Below are 14,471 nucleotides of genomic sequence, written 5' to 3'. Positions count from 1 at the left end.
TGGCAGAGGCGAATGATATACCAAGTACCAACTGGTGCTTTGACTCGGGAGCGACGGCACATATGTGTTGTGCCCGTAAGATGTTCACGTAAGATGTTCTAAAGGTAGTCGGCAAGGGTGATGGGGTGTTTCAGACCGGATCGTGTGAGTTGAAGCTTGAAAAGGTTCTACATGTCCCCAAGATGAAAGTGACTTTTATTTTCGTATCAAATGCCCTTGAACGAGGATGAAAGGGTAATTTTAATCAAATGAACGCGACTGTAACTCGAGAAGGGAATGTTTAATTGGTCGCATACAAAAGAAGCATGTTTATATAAGAACAGACGATGCGGTAGTTCGTTGACTATCATCGTGAAAAAGGCTTGGACAATGTGCAGTTTCCAGAAAAGAATAATTGCATATCATGTATGAAATTTAAACAGATACTCAGCTACTCATAGGTATATTGAAACATTCCTACTTTTTAAAAGCTTAAAGTGAGAATATTTTAAGAAATCCAAAAAAACCAATCGGACCAATTATCTCAAAATTCTTGGGCTTCCTTATATACTAGAATCCTTTTAGATTCTGCTCCTGCCGTTAATCCATCATTCCACAATCACGCCGCATCCCCGTTGGTGGGTCGCCGGCCGTGACTTCACGCCTTTCCCAGCCACGGTCCTCTGCTATGCGGGGCCCCGTGGAGACATCTCCGACCCTATAAAGAATATATATTCTTGATCAGGATCACCTCCTGAGTTGATATGAGTTAAAGATAAATGTTTCTAATTCAAAGATACCCGCCAAGTCAGAGGCGGGTAAATATCATATCGATAGTACGATAGTATCGAATCATAAACTCATAACTAATCATAATCAAAAAGCTGTTGAAGAGGATGAATAAACACGCGGTTGAGTTTTCAATAAATATGGTTTATTTACTGTCCTAAATAACAAATAAATAAAAGTTATAACGGGTTATGGGCCCAGAAACGTTTTGATCAGTTTAAAGTAAAAGAAAAAAAGGGGACATTTTGCTCGATTACGATGGATTTGGCGAAGCACGTCACGAAGCTCTCAGGTGCGACCGATTGGCCGATTTGAAAAAGGAAAAATTAGGGACCTGATAGATTATCACGACGGTGCTCTCGACGCGTTGGACTTAAAGATCATCAAGCCGGATCCATTGCCAGAAGGTGCCTCAACAGAAGATGCAAAGAAGCACAAGGAGAAGAGTGACTTTTTTCGTAAGGCCAACAGCTATGCAAAATCCATGATTACCACTGCGGTCACGGATTCGGTGTACCAGAAGATCATGGACAAGGATACAGCACACGATACGTGGGAAGCTCTGAAAAATCAGTTTGAAGCAACAGCGAAGGACCAGGTATTCAGGATATGCAACGAGTTTTTCGTTTTCTCTTGGAATCCAGGTAACGATGTATCAACCCACATAGCAAAATTGCGTAGTCTATGAAACGATTTTATTCAAGCTTTGAAGGCTAAAAATGAAACTGAGCTGCCAGATTTAATACTTGTTTGTAAAACGCTACATATTTTGCCAAAAACCTTTGAAACGTTCCGTCGAAGTTGGATGCTCTTGACAAAAGAAGAAGAAAAGACTTTCGACGAATTAACTAATCAAATTGTCATGTTTGAGAGAAGTTTTAGGACAAAAGAAAATGATGAAAAGGAAAGCCAGGAGGCTTTTTCTACCACAGCACAAATTGAGCATCGTCAGGAGATTCGATACTTGCCGCTATTGCAAGAAACAGGAACACTGGATCAGGAACTGCATAAAATGGAAGAAGGATGGACGTCCGAAGCCGAACTACCAGAATGCTGAACATTGAAACTGTGCAGAACCAACGTTAACTCTCGTTTCAGTCCACAATAGCGTGTTTGCAGCAGAGGCTAACTCCGAGATCGACTGGTGGATAGAAAACGGTGCAACAAAGCACGTTGTGAAGACTGCAAAGTATTTTGACCATTTTGAGAAGTTTGAAAATCCGAGTTGGATCAGAGCAGCTGGAAATGAAACCTTGTCAGGTTTGGGCCAGGGCGCAATCAAAGTCAAAACGATTGTCAATGGAAAAATTATTTTTCTTTCTTTGAAAAATGTATGGTTTATTCCCAATATAACGAAGAACCTGTTTACAGTTTCGGCTGCCCAAGACAATAATCCAAGTAGTCGTTTTGAGTCGTCAGCAACCGAGTGCACCCTCAAAATATTCGACAAGATTGTCCTCGTTGGAGCCAGAGAAGTTGGAGGAACACTCTACAGAGCAGCGATCGGGCCCATACTTCCAGAACGAAACGTCGATGTCAACGTCGCAACTTCAGGGACTTCAATTCTCCAACTCTACCACGAGAGGTGGGGAAATCAGGACAAGAACCACATCAAGGACATGCTCAAAAGAGAAATGGGCATTCAAATCAAGATTGAGAGTAGCTTTTGCGAGCCATGCAAAAAGGAGCCTTTTGCGAGCCTTGGAAAGGCGCATCGATTTCCATTTGGAACGAGGAAACCAGCGATGAAGCCAGGGGAACTGATGTCAGGCGATGTTTGCGGCCCATTTGAGGATTCTTTCCAGAAGAAGAGCTATCTGGTAGTTTTTAAGGATCATTTCACCAGATTTCGATACGGGTACATCGTCAAGCAGAAGTCAGAGGTCAAGGACGTGCTGTGACAGATGGTTTCTCACGCCAAGCAACAAGGGCACACAATTCGGGAATTCCTGAGCGACAATGGAGGAGAATTCGACTGTGGAGTAAGAGAAACTCTTCAGGAAGCTGGTATAACTTTTCGACTCACCGCTCCCTATACTCCAGAACAAAACGGTGGTGTCGAGAGAGAGAATCGAACGATAGTCGAAATGGCGAGAACTTTCAAGTATTCTAATACAGAAATAAAATTTCCAGAAGCAATTTGGGCCGAGTTGGTCAGCACAGCAGTCTACATTCTCAATAAGACGGGCAAATCTTCATTGAAGGGTTTGAGCCCTTACCAACTTTTGCTGGGCAAGAAACCAAGAATCAAACACCTTCGAATCGTAGGATCGACGTGCTATGTTCACATTCCATGCCAAAAAAGGAAGAAGATGGACGAAAAAGCTGAAAAGGGGTACCTGGTGGGTTACGTCGGCGATGAGAGATATCGTATTTACTTACCAGAGAAGCACAAAGTAGTCGTGTCGAGGGACGTAAAATTTCAAGAGAAATTCAACAATTGTGAACCAGGCGCCGACCTACCTTTTCAAGATTTTGAATCCAAGGACGTCGTAGAAAATAAGGAAGAAGAAGACGTGAGCTTGCACCAGAGCGAGGATGAAGACAAAGAAGAAGAAGACGCGGACTTGCACAAGAGCGAGGACGAAGACACACTTCAGGAGCAAGACTTGAAAGAAGACACAGCCGAAATAGGAAGCGAAAGCAGTTACGAAACCGGAGTAGAAACAAGCTTTGACGAAGAAAGCAACAGAGAAATTTGCAATCAATGCGGTTGAGGGATCGTTCGAAGTTGAAGAGACCGGAGCATCTGGATGACTACGTAGCAGCAGCCGAGAATTTTGTGCTGGAGAGTCCAGATTCCTTCCATGAAAAAGGCAAGGCAGGGAAATTGATTCCTTACATCAGAATGAAACTTGGGACTTGACAAGACTCCCCAGAGGATCAAAAGCACTTCCGTGCAAGTGGGTCTATCGAGTCAAAACCCACCCCGACGGAAGTATCGACAAATACAAAGCTCGCTTGGTCATCAAAGGATTCGCCCAGAGACGAGGGATTGATTACGACCAAACTTTTAGCTCTATCGCAAGAATGGAAACAATCCGCTCAGTGTTGAGCGTTGCAGCCAAAAATTATATGTTTTTGGTCCAGTTTGACGTCTCGACAGATTTTCTATACGGTGAATTGGACGACAAGGAGATTTACATGTAGCAACCTGAGGGATACGAGCAAGGACAGGGGCTTGTTTGCAGATTAAAGAAGAGTCTCTACGGGCTTAAGCAAGGGCCGAGATGTTGGCAAGAACGCTTCGGAGGTTTCCTGCGGAAACACAATTTCAAAGTCAGCGAGGCAGATCCATGTCTTTACATCAGGGAAAGAAATGGCAAAAAGATTCTACTCGTTGTTTACGTAGATGACGGACTCTCCGCAGCAACAGATACGCAAGATTTGGAAGAATTTTTGGACGAGCTAAAATTAGAGTTCAAAATTGTCTCAAGCAAGGCTGAGTGCTTCTTGGGACTTGAAATCAAGAAACAAGCAAATGGACTAAAAATTAGTCAACAAGGGTATGCCACAAGGATTTTGGAGCGATTCAGATTCACGGATTGCAAAGCTGTTTTAACCCCACTTCTCAAGAATTTAAAAATTACGACAGCAGGGAAAGAATCAGAGACGACTGCGTTCCCTTATGGCCAAGCCATCGGAGCTCTCATGTACCTCATGCTTGGAACTAGGCCAGACTTGGCTTTCAGCATCGGATTTCTTTCAAGAACGCTTGAAAATCCTGCAAAAGAAAACATTGTTCAAGTGAAGAGGGTTTTCCGTTACATTTCCGGATCGACCAACGTTGGGATAGTCTATCGGAAACAAAAGAAGGGAATCCTCGAATGCTACAGCGATGCTGACTTTGGTGGCTGTTCTAAGACCGGAAGATCTACATCAGGGATCATCATCATGTTTGCTTCAGGAGCCATTTCATGGAAAAGTGAAAGGCAGGCTATGGTGGCCATTTCTACTACTGAGGCTGAGATCGTAGCAGCAAATAAATTGGACCGAGTCCCGATTCTCCAGGTCGATAATGCGGCTGCCATGAGAGTGGCCCAAAACCCCGAATTCCATCGCAGGACCAAGCACATAGCCAACCAGCATTTCTTTATCAGGGAAAGAATTGCTGAGGGAGAATTTGGGATCGAACAAATTCCGACTGAGGAACAACTGGCTGATATGATGACGAAGCCGATCCTCCATACTCGTCTCCGGATTCTTTGCAACAGGATTGGACTCATCTGAAGGAGAAAAAACACCATTTATTTTTACTTTATATAGTCATAAGTCAGAAGTTTAGAATTTTGAATTCTCACAAGGGAAAGTGTTGAAGATAAATGTTTCTAATTCAAAATTACCCGCCAAGTCAGAGGGCTCTTGAAATATCATATCGATAGTACGATAGTATCGAATCATAAACACATAACTAATCCTAACCTAAAAAGCTGTTGAAGAGGATGAATAAACACGACATTCAGTTTTCAATAAATATTGTTTATTTACTGGCCTAAATAACAAATAAATAAAAGTTATAACAATATGATAAACTCCTCCATCCTCCATGACCTCCATCTGTCTGTTTATGCGCAAACTAGTCTCTCAGTTTTAAAGCTATCGACTTAAAACTTTGCATACACCCTTCTTTATTTTGCACGCAGTATATAAGTCTGAGTGGCCGGGATCAGCCGACTATATCCTTTATAACTGACATATAAACTTGATTATAATATTTGAATATAATATTGATTTCAATATATTGATTGGAAGTGGTAAAACTGGGGTTTTTTAAGTTAGAGAGTTCCAATTTTACATGAGAGCTATTTGGCAAAAAAGTACGACATGCCAAATATCATAAGGATCGACCGACTATATCCAATAGCTTTCGTGTTTTTGAAGATAGAAAGCTGGAACTTGGTACACATTCTATTTTTGGTTAGTTAATCCGACCTACAAAATTTCATTAGGATCGGCCGACTATATCCTATAGCTGCAATATAACTGAACGATCGGAAATGGTTTTTAGTAGAAATACTAACTTTGGTATTTTTAAAGATATAAGCTTGGGACTTTTTTTTAATATTTTTTTATAATAAATTGGTTTTCCGATGTTTGCGATATATTATTTTAAATGCAAGGGTATATATACTTCGGCTCCGTCCGAAGTAAGCTTCCCTTCTTGTTTTTAATTATATTAGAAATTTAATTACTTTTTTTTTAAGTTTTAAACATTTTTAAACACCATTTGAACATTTTTTAAAATTATCATTCCAACTAAATAGTATAATATTACGTTCGGATTTTTATTTCAGAAAAAAGTCAAGAGCTGAATTGGTTCGAGTTTCTGCTGCTGTTATGGGAATTGAGTTTTCATATGCAGCGGAGACTGCTTTTGTCTCTCCAACTCTTCTTAAAATTGGAGTTAGACATCAACAGATGACTTTGGTATGGGCATTATCTCCACTTGTAGGATTCTTCGTATGCCCTATTTTGGGATCGCTATCTGATCGATGCAAATTGAACATGGGTCGCAGAAGGCCGTTTATTATTCTTTTGTCAATAGGAATAGTAATTGGTAACTATAAAATTAAATGTAAAAAAAAATTGTATAATTACTGTACTGTATTTATCCCTGTTACAAAATAGGGCTATAGCATAAGAACTTTAATTCTCTTTATTATACTGCAGCGTTTTTCCTAAAATATAATTCAGTCAGTGAAACGAATATCTTTATAACGCATAGTGTTTAGGTTTGTTTATTGAAATTTATATTGAGCTTATAACTGAATTTAAGCTCAGTATTGTATATTCTTAAAAAAATTGTCTGGATTACTTTTTGAAATACATAGTACATATTATTATTGAAATGTATGTGTACAAACTCAAATTAAACAAGAAAGGAAAGCTAACTTCGGGCGGAGCCGAAGTTGATATACCCTTGTAGTTAAAAGCGGATATATATCACAAACATCGGATAAAGGTTGCCGGTCCTTATGAGAATATCATCAAAAAACCAATTAATTACAATAAAATATATAAAAACAAGAAAGGAAAGCTAACTTCGGGCGGAGCCGAAGTTTATATACCCTTGCAGTTAAAACTGGATATATATCGCAAACATCGGATATAGTTGGCCGATCCTTATGATTACATCATAATAAAACCAATTAATTACAATAAAAAATCTAAAAAAAAGTCCCAAGCTTCTATCTTCAAAAATACGAAAGTTGATATTTCTACCAAATACCATTTCCGATCGTTCAGTTATATGGCAGCTATAGGATATAGTCGGCCGATCCTAATGAAATTTGGTAGGTCGGATAAACTGACCAAAAATATAATCTGTAGCAAATTCCAGCTTTCTATCTTCAAAAACACGAAAGTTGGGTCATTTCCGATCGTTCAGTTATATGGGAGCTATAAGATATAGTCGGCCGATCCTTATGAAATTTGGCATGTCGTAATTTGTCGCCAAAAATAGCTCTCATGTTAAATTTGAAGTCTCTAAATTTAAAAACACCAAAGTTATACCATTTCCGATCAATCAGTTATATGGCAGCTATAGGATATAGTCGGCCGATCCCGGCCGTTCCGACTTATATACTGCGTGCAAAGGAAAGAAGGGTGTGTGCAAAGTTTTAAGACGATAGCTTCAAAACTGAGAGACTAGTTCGCGTAGAAACGGACAGACAGACAGACAGACAGACAGACGGACAGACGGACAGACGGGCAAGCTCATATCAACTCAGGAGATGATCCTGATTAAGAGGGTCGGAGATGTCTCCTTCACTGCGTTGCACACTTTTGGACAAAATTATAATACCCTCTGCAAGGGTATAAAAAAAGGTCCCAAGCTTCTATCTTCAAAAATACCAAAGTTGGTATTTTTACCAAAAACCATTTCCGATCATTCAGTTATATGTCAGCTATAAGATATAGTCGACCGATCGTTATGAAATTTGGTAGATCGGATCAACTGACCAAAACTAAAATATGTACCAAGTTCCAGCTTTCTATCTTCAAAAACACAAAAGTTGGGTCACTTCCGATCGTTCAGTTATATGGGAGCTATAGGATATAGTCGTCCGATCCTTATGAAATTATTTTGGCAAAAATAGCTTACCTAAAATTTGAACTCTCTAACTTTAAAAACACCAAAGTTATACCATTTCCGATCAATCAGTTATATGGCAGCTATAGGATATAGTCGGCCGATCCCGGCCGTTCCGACTTATATACTGTGTGCAAAGGAAAGAAGGGTGTGTGCAAAGTTTCAAGTCGATAGTTTTAAAACTGAGAGACTAGTTGGCGTAGAAACAGACAGACGGACAGACGGAAATGCTCATATCAACTCAGGAGGTGATCCTGATCAAGAATATATATACTTTATAGGGTCGGAGATGTCTCCTTCACTGCGTTGCACACTTTTTGACAAAATTATAATACCCTCTGCAAGGGTATATAAATGACATCTAGCAGGCACCATATCTTTGGAACACTCATCCAAAGTTGAAATTTTTTCCCAAACAACATTTTTTACAACACTAACATTTTTTCCCAAACATTTTTCTATCGAACATTTTTGTTATTGAAATCAGTAGATCATACCATGTTTAAATAGGGATTTAAGAAAAAGCTCAAAAGAATTTTATTGAATTTATGTATTATTTATGCAATATTTTCGTCAATTAAATTGGAGTTTTTAATCTCATTTTTATAGGGTAGGGCAGGTATTATAATTTATATTATGGTCACAGAGCGCGGCAGCCCAGGGCCATTTCTCGTCCACGGCAGGTAGCCAAGCGACGAAGCGTGTATAAGTTAAAACGCGCAGACAAAATTTAAGAAAAGTGCCAAATTGCACACCGTAACGAAAGAGGTGCTGACTACGCATTCCAAGGGCAACTGTCCGCGGACCGGCTCGGGCACTTGCGCAACAAGTGATCGTTGCTGGCCGGATACGGAATGCTGACACTGCAATTGGGCAACTGCGCCGCAGCCCAACGAAGGCTTCGAAGTACAGCCCGGGTAGTATTTTAATTCAGTCTTAAATAGAACTCCGCAGCCTTAGCTCGCGTTATATTTTATTCTATCTTTGTCAGTAACACTAACCTTAACGGACTCGTGCGAAACAAATGATCAATAAATATTATTTGTAAAACCCACACACAAATAATCTATTATTAACTGGCGCCCAAGCGTGATAAACAACCCGCACCGGAAAATTACGTAAACAGAAACGGCTTAAAAATAATGTTAACACAAGTGCAAAATTCGGCTAACAAAAAATAATCGGAAAATAAAATAAATAAAAAAACATACAAGTGAAAAAAAATAGAAGCTGAGAAGAAAACCCACCCTCAAAAAAGCTTCTAAGACATTCGGACAAAATATATTTTTTCTACACAAAAAGTTGTAGAAATAGTGAAAATAATATTAAAAAAAAACGAAAAGTTCTAAGAAAAAAATTATATGCAAGATTTTATTCAGTTAATTCTTGCATAAAACTCAAAAAACCAACGAAACAGTAAAAAAAGGGAGCTGTAGGGACAACCCTCGCCCCCCTCCGCGGGAATAATCCAAGTAAAGGGAGCTGTAGGGATACCCCTCGCCTTCCTCCGTGGGAGCAACTAAAGTAAAGGGAGCTGTAGGGTAACGCTCGCCCCCCTCCGTGGGAATCAACAAGCTGAAGCGAAGGAAAGCCGACGGCAACTTGCAGCATATCTTAATAAATAAATATAAGAAAATGTAAGTAGGCTGTTTGTTTGTCTGTTCGTGCAAGAAAAATAATACAGAAAATAAAAAGTTTTTTAAACAAATAAAGAGGATTCGCTAGGCCTGTAATGACTATATGCTTAAAATAAATAAGAGAAAATATTTATATTTTGTTTTTTTCTTTTCTCCTCTTAAAAATCTTTTTTTCCCCTTTTCTAAAAGGCTAAAACTTGTCAAACTTATTGTGCAAGAGAAATAAAAAATAAAAAATTAATACAATAGGAAATACATGATTGAAAAAATAAGTACATTTTGTTTTTTTTTCTCCCTGAAATCTGAGCATATAGAAATAAAATTTTCTTGAAATTTGAGTACGAATAAAAGCATTTGCGCAGCTAACTCATTTTTACTATTTATAAAAAAGTGCACTGAGAATTGTTTTTTTTTTTAAATAAAAACAAGCAAAATATTACGAAAAATAGATAAATACATTACAATTTTATTGGCACAGCGAGGAAAAAGTGAGTAAACCAAACAACCAGCGACAAGCGGGTTGGAAGAATTGGTCCACAGACCAAGAACAAAGTCGAAATTTGGGGGCAATGCAAAAGACCCCTTACTTTGCCCGACCTCAAAAAGGAGGCAATAATCAACCCGGTTCTTTTAAACAAAGACCATATAGTAATACGGGAAACGCCCAGAAACAAACAAGGGCGGAGCCAATGGATGTGGATACCTCATCCCGTTTTAGACAGCCTTCGGCATGGGTAGCAGGGCAATCGACAAGGACACAACAGAAAATCAACTTCATGCCCGAGGAACAGTCCGGCGAAGAAAACTACGATTCCGTTGCGCAAGCATGCGCCACAGAAATAGAGGACGACCTGGACGCAGAGGACTCTATTAATTTTTTAGGGTAAAGTCCCTACTCTCGTACATTACGCGTACGCTGGCAGGAAGGGAAATAAAGCTTTTAATCGATACAGGTACCTCAAAAAATTATATTACTCCACTCCCGGGGCTGAAAGGCGTCGTGGCTGTGAACACCACATTTAACGTAAAGCCAATCCACGGCTTTACAAAAATCGAGAAGAAATGTTTTGCTTCCATATTTAATGTTAAATCACCATTTTTCATTCTTAAAGTTCTGAAAGATTTTGACGGTATTATCGGTCTTGATTTGCTTAAACAAGTGAATGCGAAACTCGATTTTACTGCAAATATTTTTCACACTAATAATGGATCCGAAAAGATCCAGTTCGCTAGGGCAGAAAATGTCAACTTCATCAAAATAGATGACGAGGACGTTCCCCCCGCAGTAAAAGCCGCCTTTGACAAAATGATAGGTGAAAATTACAAAGCCTTCGAGGATCCAAACGAAGCACTTCCTTTTAATATAAATACTGTTGCTACAATTAAAACAGATGGGGAGCCGGTGTACTCAAAGTCGTACCCGCACCCCATGGGTTTAGGGATAAAGGATTAGGGATTAGGATTAAGGGATAAGGTCATCCAAGTCTCCTTATAATAACCCAACGTAGGTTGTTGACAAAAAAGGAACCGACCAGAACGGGGTCAAGAAGAAGCAACTCGTTATCGACTTTAGAAACTAAACGAAAAAACCGTAGACGATAGATGCCTATCCCTGCGTAGATAGATGCCTATCCCTGCGATTACGACAATATTATCGAACCTGGGCGAGTCAAAGTTTTTTACAACACTCGACCTGAAAGCCGGCTTCCACCAAATAGAGCTGGCAGAGAGAGACCGACAGAAGACGTATTTTTCAATAAATAATGGTAAATACGAATTTTGTAGATTGCCATTTGGACTAAAAAATACTCCGAGCATTTTCCAAAGAGCTATTGATGATATCCTACGAGATGGAATTTCAAAGATATGCTATGCTTATGTCGACGATTTCATAATACAGGCTCAAAATTCATAATTTTCACAGGCTCAGACGAAAGAGGACCATCTTAATGACATAAGATGGGTCCTAGGAAAACTTTCCGAAGCAGGTATGAGAGTATCTCAAGAAAAATCAAATCACGCACTCTGCGTGATAACGAATAGAACTATGCAACCAACGAGCAGGAACTTCTTCTTCTTGATAAAAATCCTAACGCTTAACTAAAGCGCTGGAAAGAAATCATTGACGACTACGGTGCAAAGGTGATTTATCCTGGCATTTATTCAACACAAACTCGTGCAGCTATTCCCGAACACTACGTTCAGAACAGAAAGATATGATGGTAACCGAACACAATAAAGCGCATCGAGCAGCCCAGGAAAATGTGAAACAAGTCCTAAGGGACTATTTTTTTCCAAAAATGTTCCGACTAGCAACAGATGTAGCATCAAACTGCAAAATCGGTTCCATGGCAAAGTACAAACGCCACCCATCCAAACAAGCAGTAGCACAAACACCTATACCTACTTCTGAGGGGGAAATCCTCCATATTGACATTTTTCCCACAGACGGAACTCTTTTCCTTACGTGTGTGGACAAATTCTCTAAATTCGCCACAGTACAGGTGATCGCGTCAAGGGCTATTGTGGACGTAAAAACTCCAATAATGGAAATAGCGAATTTTTTTCCAAAAGCGAAAACGATCTACTGCGATAACGAGAAATCCCTAAACTCCGAGACCATAAAATCCATTCTCCTGAACAACTATAACATTACCGTTTCTAACGCACCACCTCTACACAGCACCTCAAACGGCCAAGTAGAGAGATTTCATAGCACCCAGGCCGAATTAGCACGATGTTTGAAGCTAGAGAACAAATTAATTGACACCACCGAAATAATTCTTCTTGCAACTAACAAATACAATAAATCAATTCACTCGCTGACTAACGAAAAACCCATAGACATTTTACACTCAAAACCCGCCGAATTCGAGGCAATAATTAGCAAAAAAATTCAACAGGCTCAGGAGAAAACCCTCGAACACGTAAACAAAGATAGGACTCATAAAACTAACCAAGTGGGCGATAAGGTTTTCCTGAAAGCAAACTAACGCCTGGGGAATAAGCTTACACCACTGTGCTCAGAAGAGGTTATTAATGCAGACCTGGGGACCACGGTCCTTATTAAAGGGAGGGTGGTCCACAAGGACAATCTACGTTAATCGTCCTGACAAGATTTTGACCTACCCCTTTGTTCCTTTCTTTATTCTTTCTAGGTTACAGAAATATACACCCAGTCCTTTTTTTAGGCGATTGTTGGTTCTGCCACTAACCGCGTAAAAATGGTAACCGCTTACTAAATGACTAATGACTAGATTTGCAATAATTGATACACATAGAGTAATCGCAATCGCAATCGCGTTAAAGTGAAAAATCCGCGTAAAAAAGAAATTTTCGCTGCAAAAATAACCGCGTTAAGGTGAAATCGCGTAAAAAGGACCGCGTAAAAAAAGGACTGGGTGTATTTTAGTTTTCATACTAACGGCTATTAGAACGGACGTGACATTAAAACTAAACGATTACACGAACGCGGACTATATCCCGATAGAAGACAATGACATTGTAATCTGGTAGAATTACGGATTCCTATAGCACGCAACGACCAGACAGTAGCAATGACAAAGACATTCACAGACGACCACAGAACACCAGGTATTAAAACGGACCTTAGACATATTTCACACACAGGGCTACTAGAAGTATTAATTTAATTGGTACGGCTCTCAAGGTTATTGCAGGTACGCCTGACTTTAATGATTGGGAGCAGGTAAGATTTAATCAGAACCGGTTAATGAGGGCAAACGAGGGTCAGACAGAATTAAATATAAAATTTCAAGAACGTCTAAATGAGCTCGCTAACGCAATGAATAAGATTCAGAAATACGAAACAAATAAAGAAACACACTTGTTAGAAATCATCTTAGCAAAGAATAGAATCATCATTACAGACCTCGAAAACATCCTAATGGGCCTAACCCTAGCAAAATTAAATATTGTAAGCCCAGCTTTTCTAGATGGTGCCGACGTAAGCGAACTCAGAGACAAAAAGCCTATTAATATTAATATTAGTTTGGTAGAAATATTAGAAGTATGTAGCATAAGTGTTTTTCAAAATTCTGACATTCTGCACTATCTCATTAAATTTCCTAATCCTAAGCTCGTATGTAAGAGAATAACAGTCTACCCAGTCAACGCCATAATAGAATCCTGAACTTCGAGAGCGGAAGTTTAGTTGCCGAATGCCCAACACAGAACCTCAATATCGGTGACTGCAATACAACGGTAGGTGCCGCATTCTGCAAGGAACTAAAAAACGGCACATGAGCTCAGCAGATAGTTTCTGGGGCCATCGCGCACTGCTCCACGCTCCCGGGTCATCTAGATCCAATCACCATTGTGGACCACGGATCCCTAATCATCAACAATGCCAACGTAACGGTGACTGATGATCAAGGCCGGGAACAAAAAGTATCCGGAACCTACCTGTTAGCGTACTCTGACAAGGTAGCGCTCAACGGAACCTGGTTCATAAACCAGCTGGGGAGCTCACTGAAAAAACCTGCTGTGTCGGCTATGACAGTAGTAAACGTCACTGCCTACCACAACCGGCTCAGCCTCCCGTTTCTCCATGAACTCAGCCTGAGTAACCTACACCATATCGGGGCCCTCAGAGAAAGACTGTCATCGGGATCCCGTCTCAACATTTTCCTTATTCTACTGTCTGCCTTTTCTCTATGCGCAATCCTGTGGATTGGCAAATACCACCTGAAGACCAATCGCCGTAAGAAATCGAGGGCTGACGTCGACGTAGAACGAGTAGGTCCCCGGGACGACGACCATTTAAAGGAGGGAGGTGTTAACACGCGCAGACAGAATTTAGGAAAAGTGCCAAATTGCACACCGGATCCGGTGGCCCGCACGCGTAACGAACAAGGTGCTGACTACGCATTCCAAGAGCAACTGTCCGCGGACCGGCTCGGGCACTTGCGCAACAAGTGATCGTTGCTGGCCGGAAACGGAATGCTGACACT

General features: G+C 40.1%; 1 protein-coding gene across 5 annotated transcripts in view; it reads left to right on the top strand.

Moving 5' to 3' along the window:
- Window positions 1-14,471, top strand: part of lovit (loss of visual transmission) — a 225,641-nt gene that overhangs the window by 30,680 nt on the left and 180,490 nt on the right. For all 5 annotated transcript variants that reach the window (XR_011442575.1, XR_011442576.1, XM_070279342.1 and 2 more), the window contains exon 4: window positions 6,063-6,325. Coding sequence is in view for 3 of the 5 variants with exons in the window: in XM_070279342.1 (XP_070135443.1) it covers window positions 6,063-6,325 (263 nt within the window). In the remaining 2 variants the exon portion in view is untranslated. The remainder of the gene's footprint in view (window positions 1-6,062; window positions 6,326-14,471) is intronic.

Source organism: Drosophila bipectinata, chromosome 3L, assembly GCF_030179905.1.
Source record: "Drosophila bipectinata strain 14024-0381.07 chromosome 3L, DbipHiC1v2, whole genome shotgun sequence".
Classification (NCBI taxonomy): Eukaryota; Metazoa; Arthropoda; class Insecta; order Diptera; family Drosophilidae; genus Drosophila; species Drosophila bipectinata.
The sequence above is the reverse complement of the archived record's forward strand: the minus strand, read 5'-3'. Positions and strand labels throughout refer to the sequence as shown.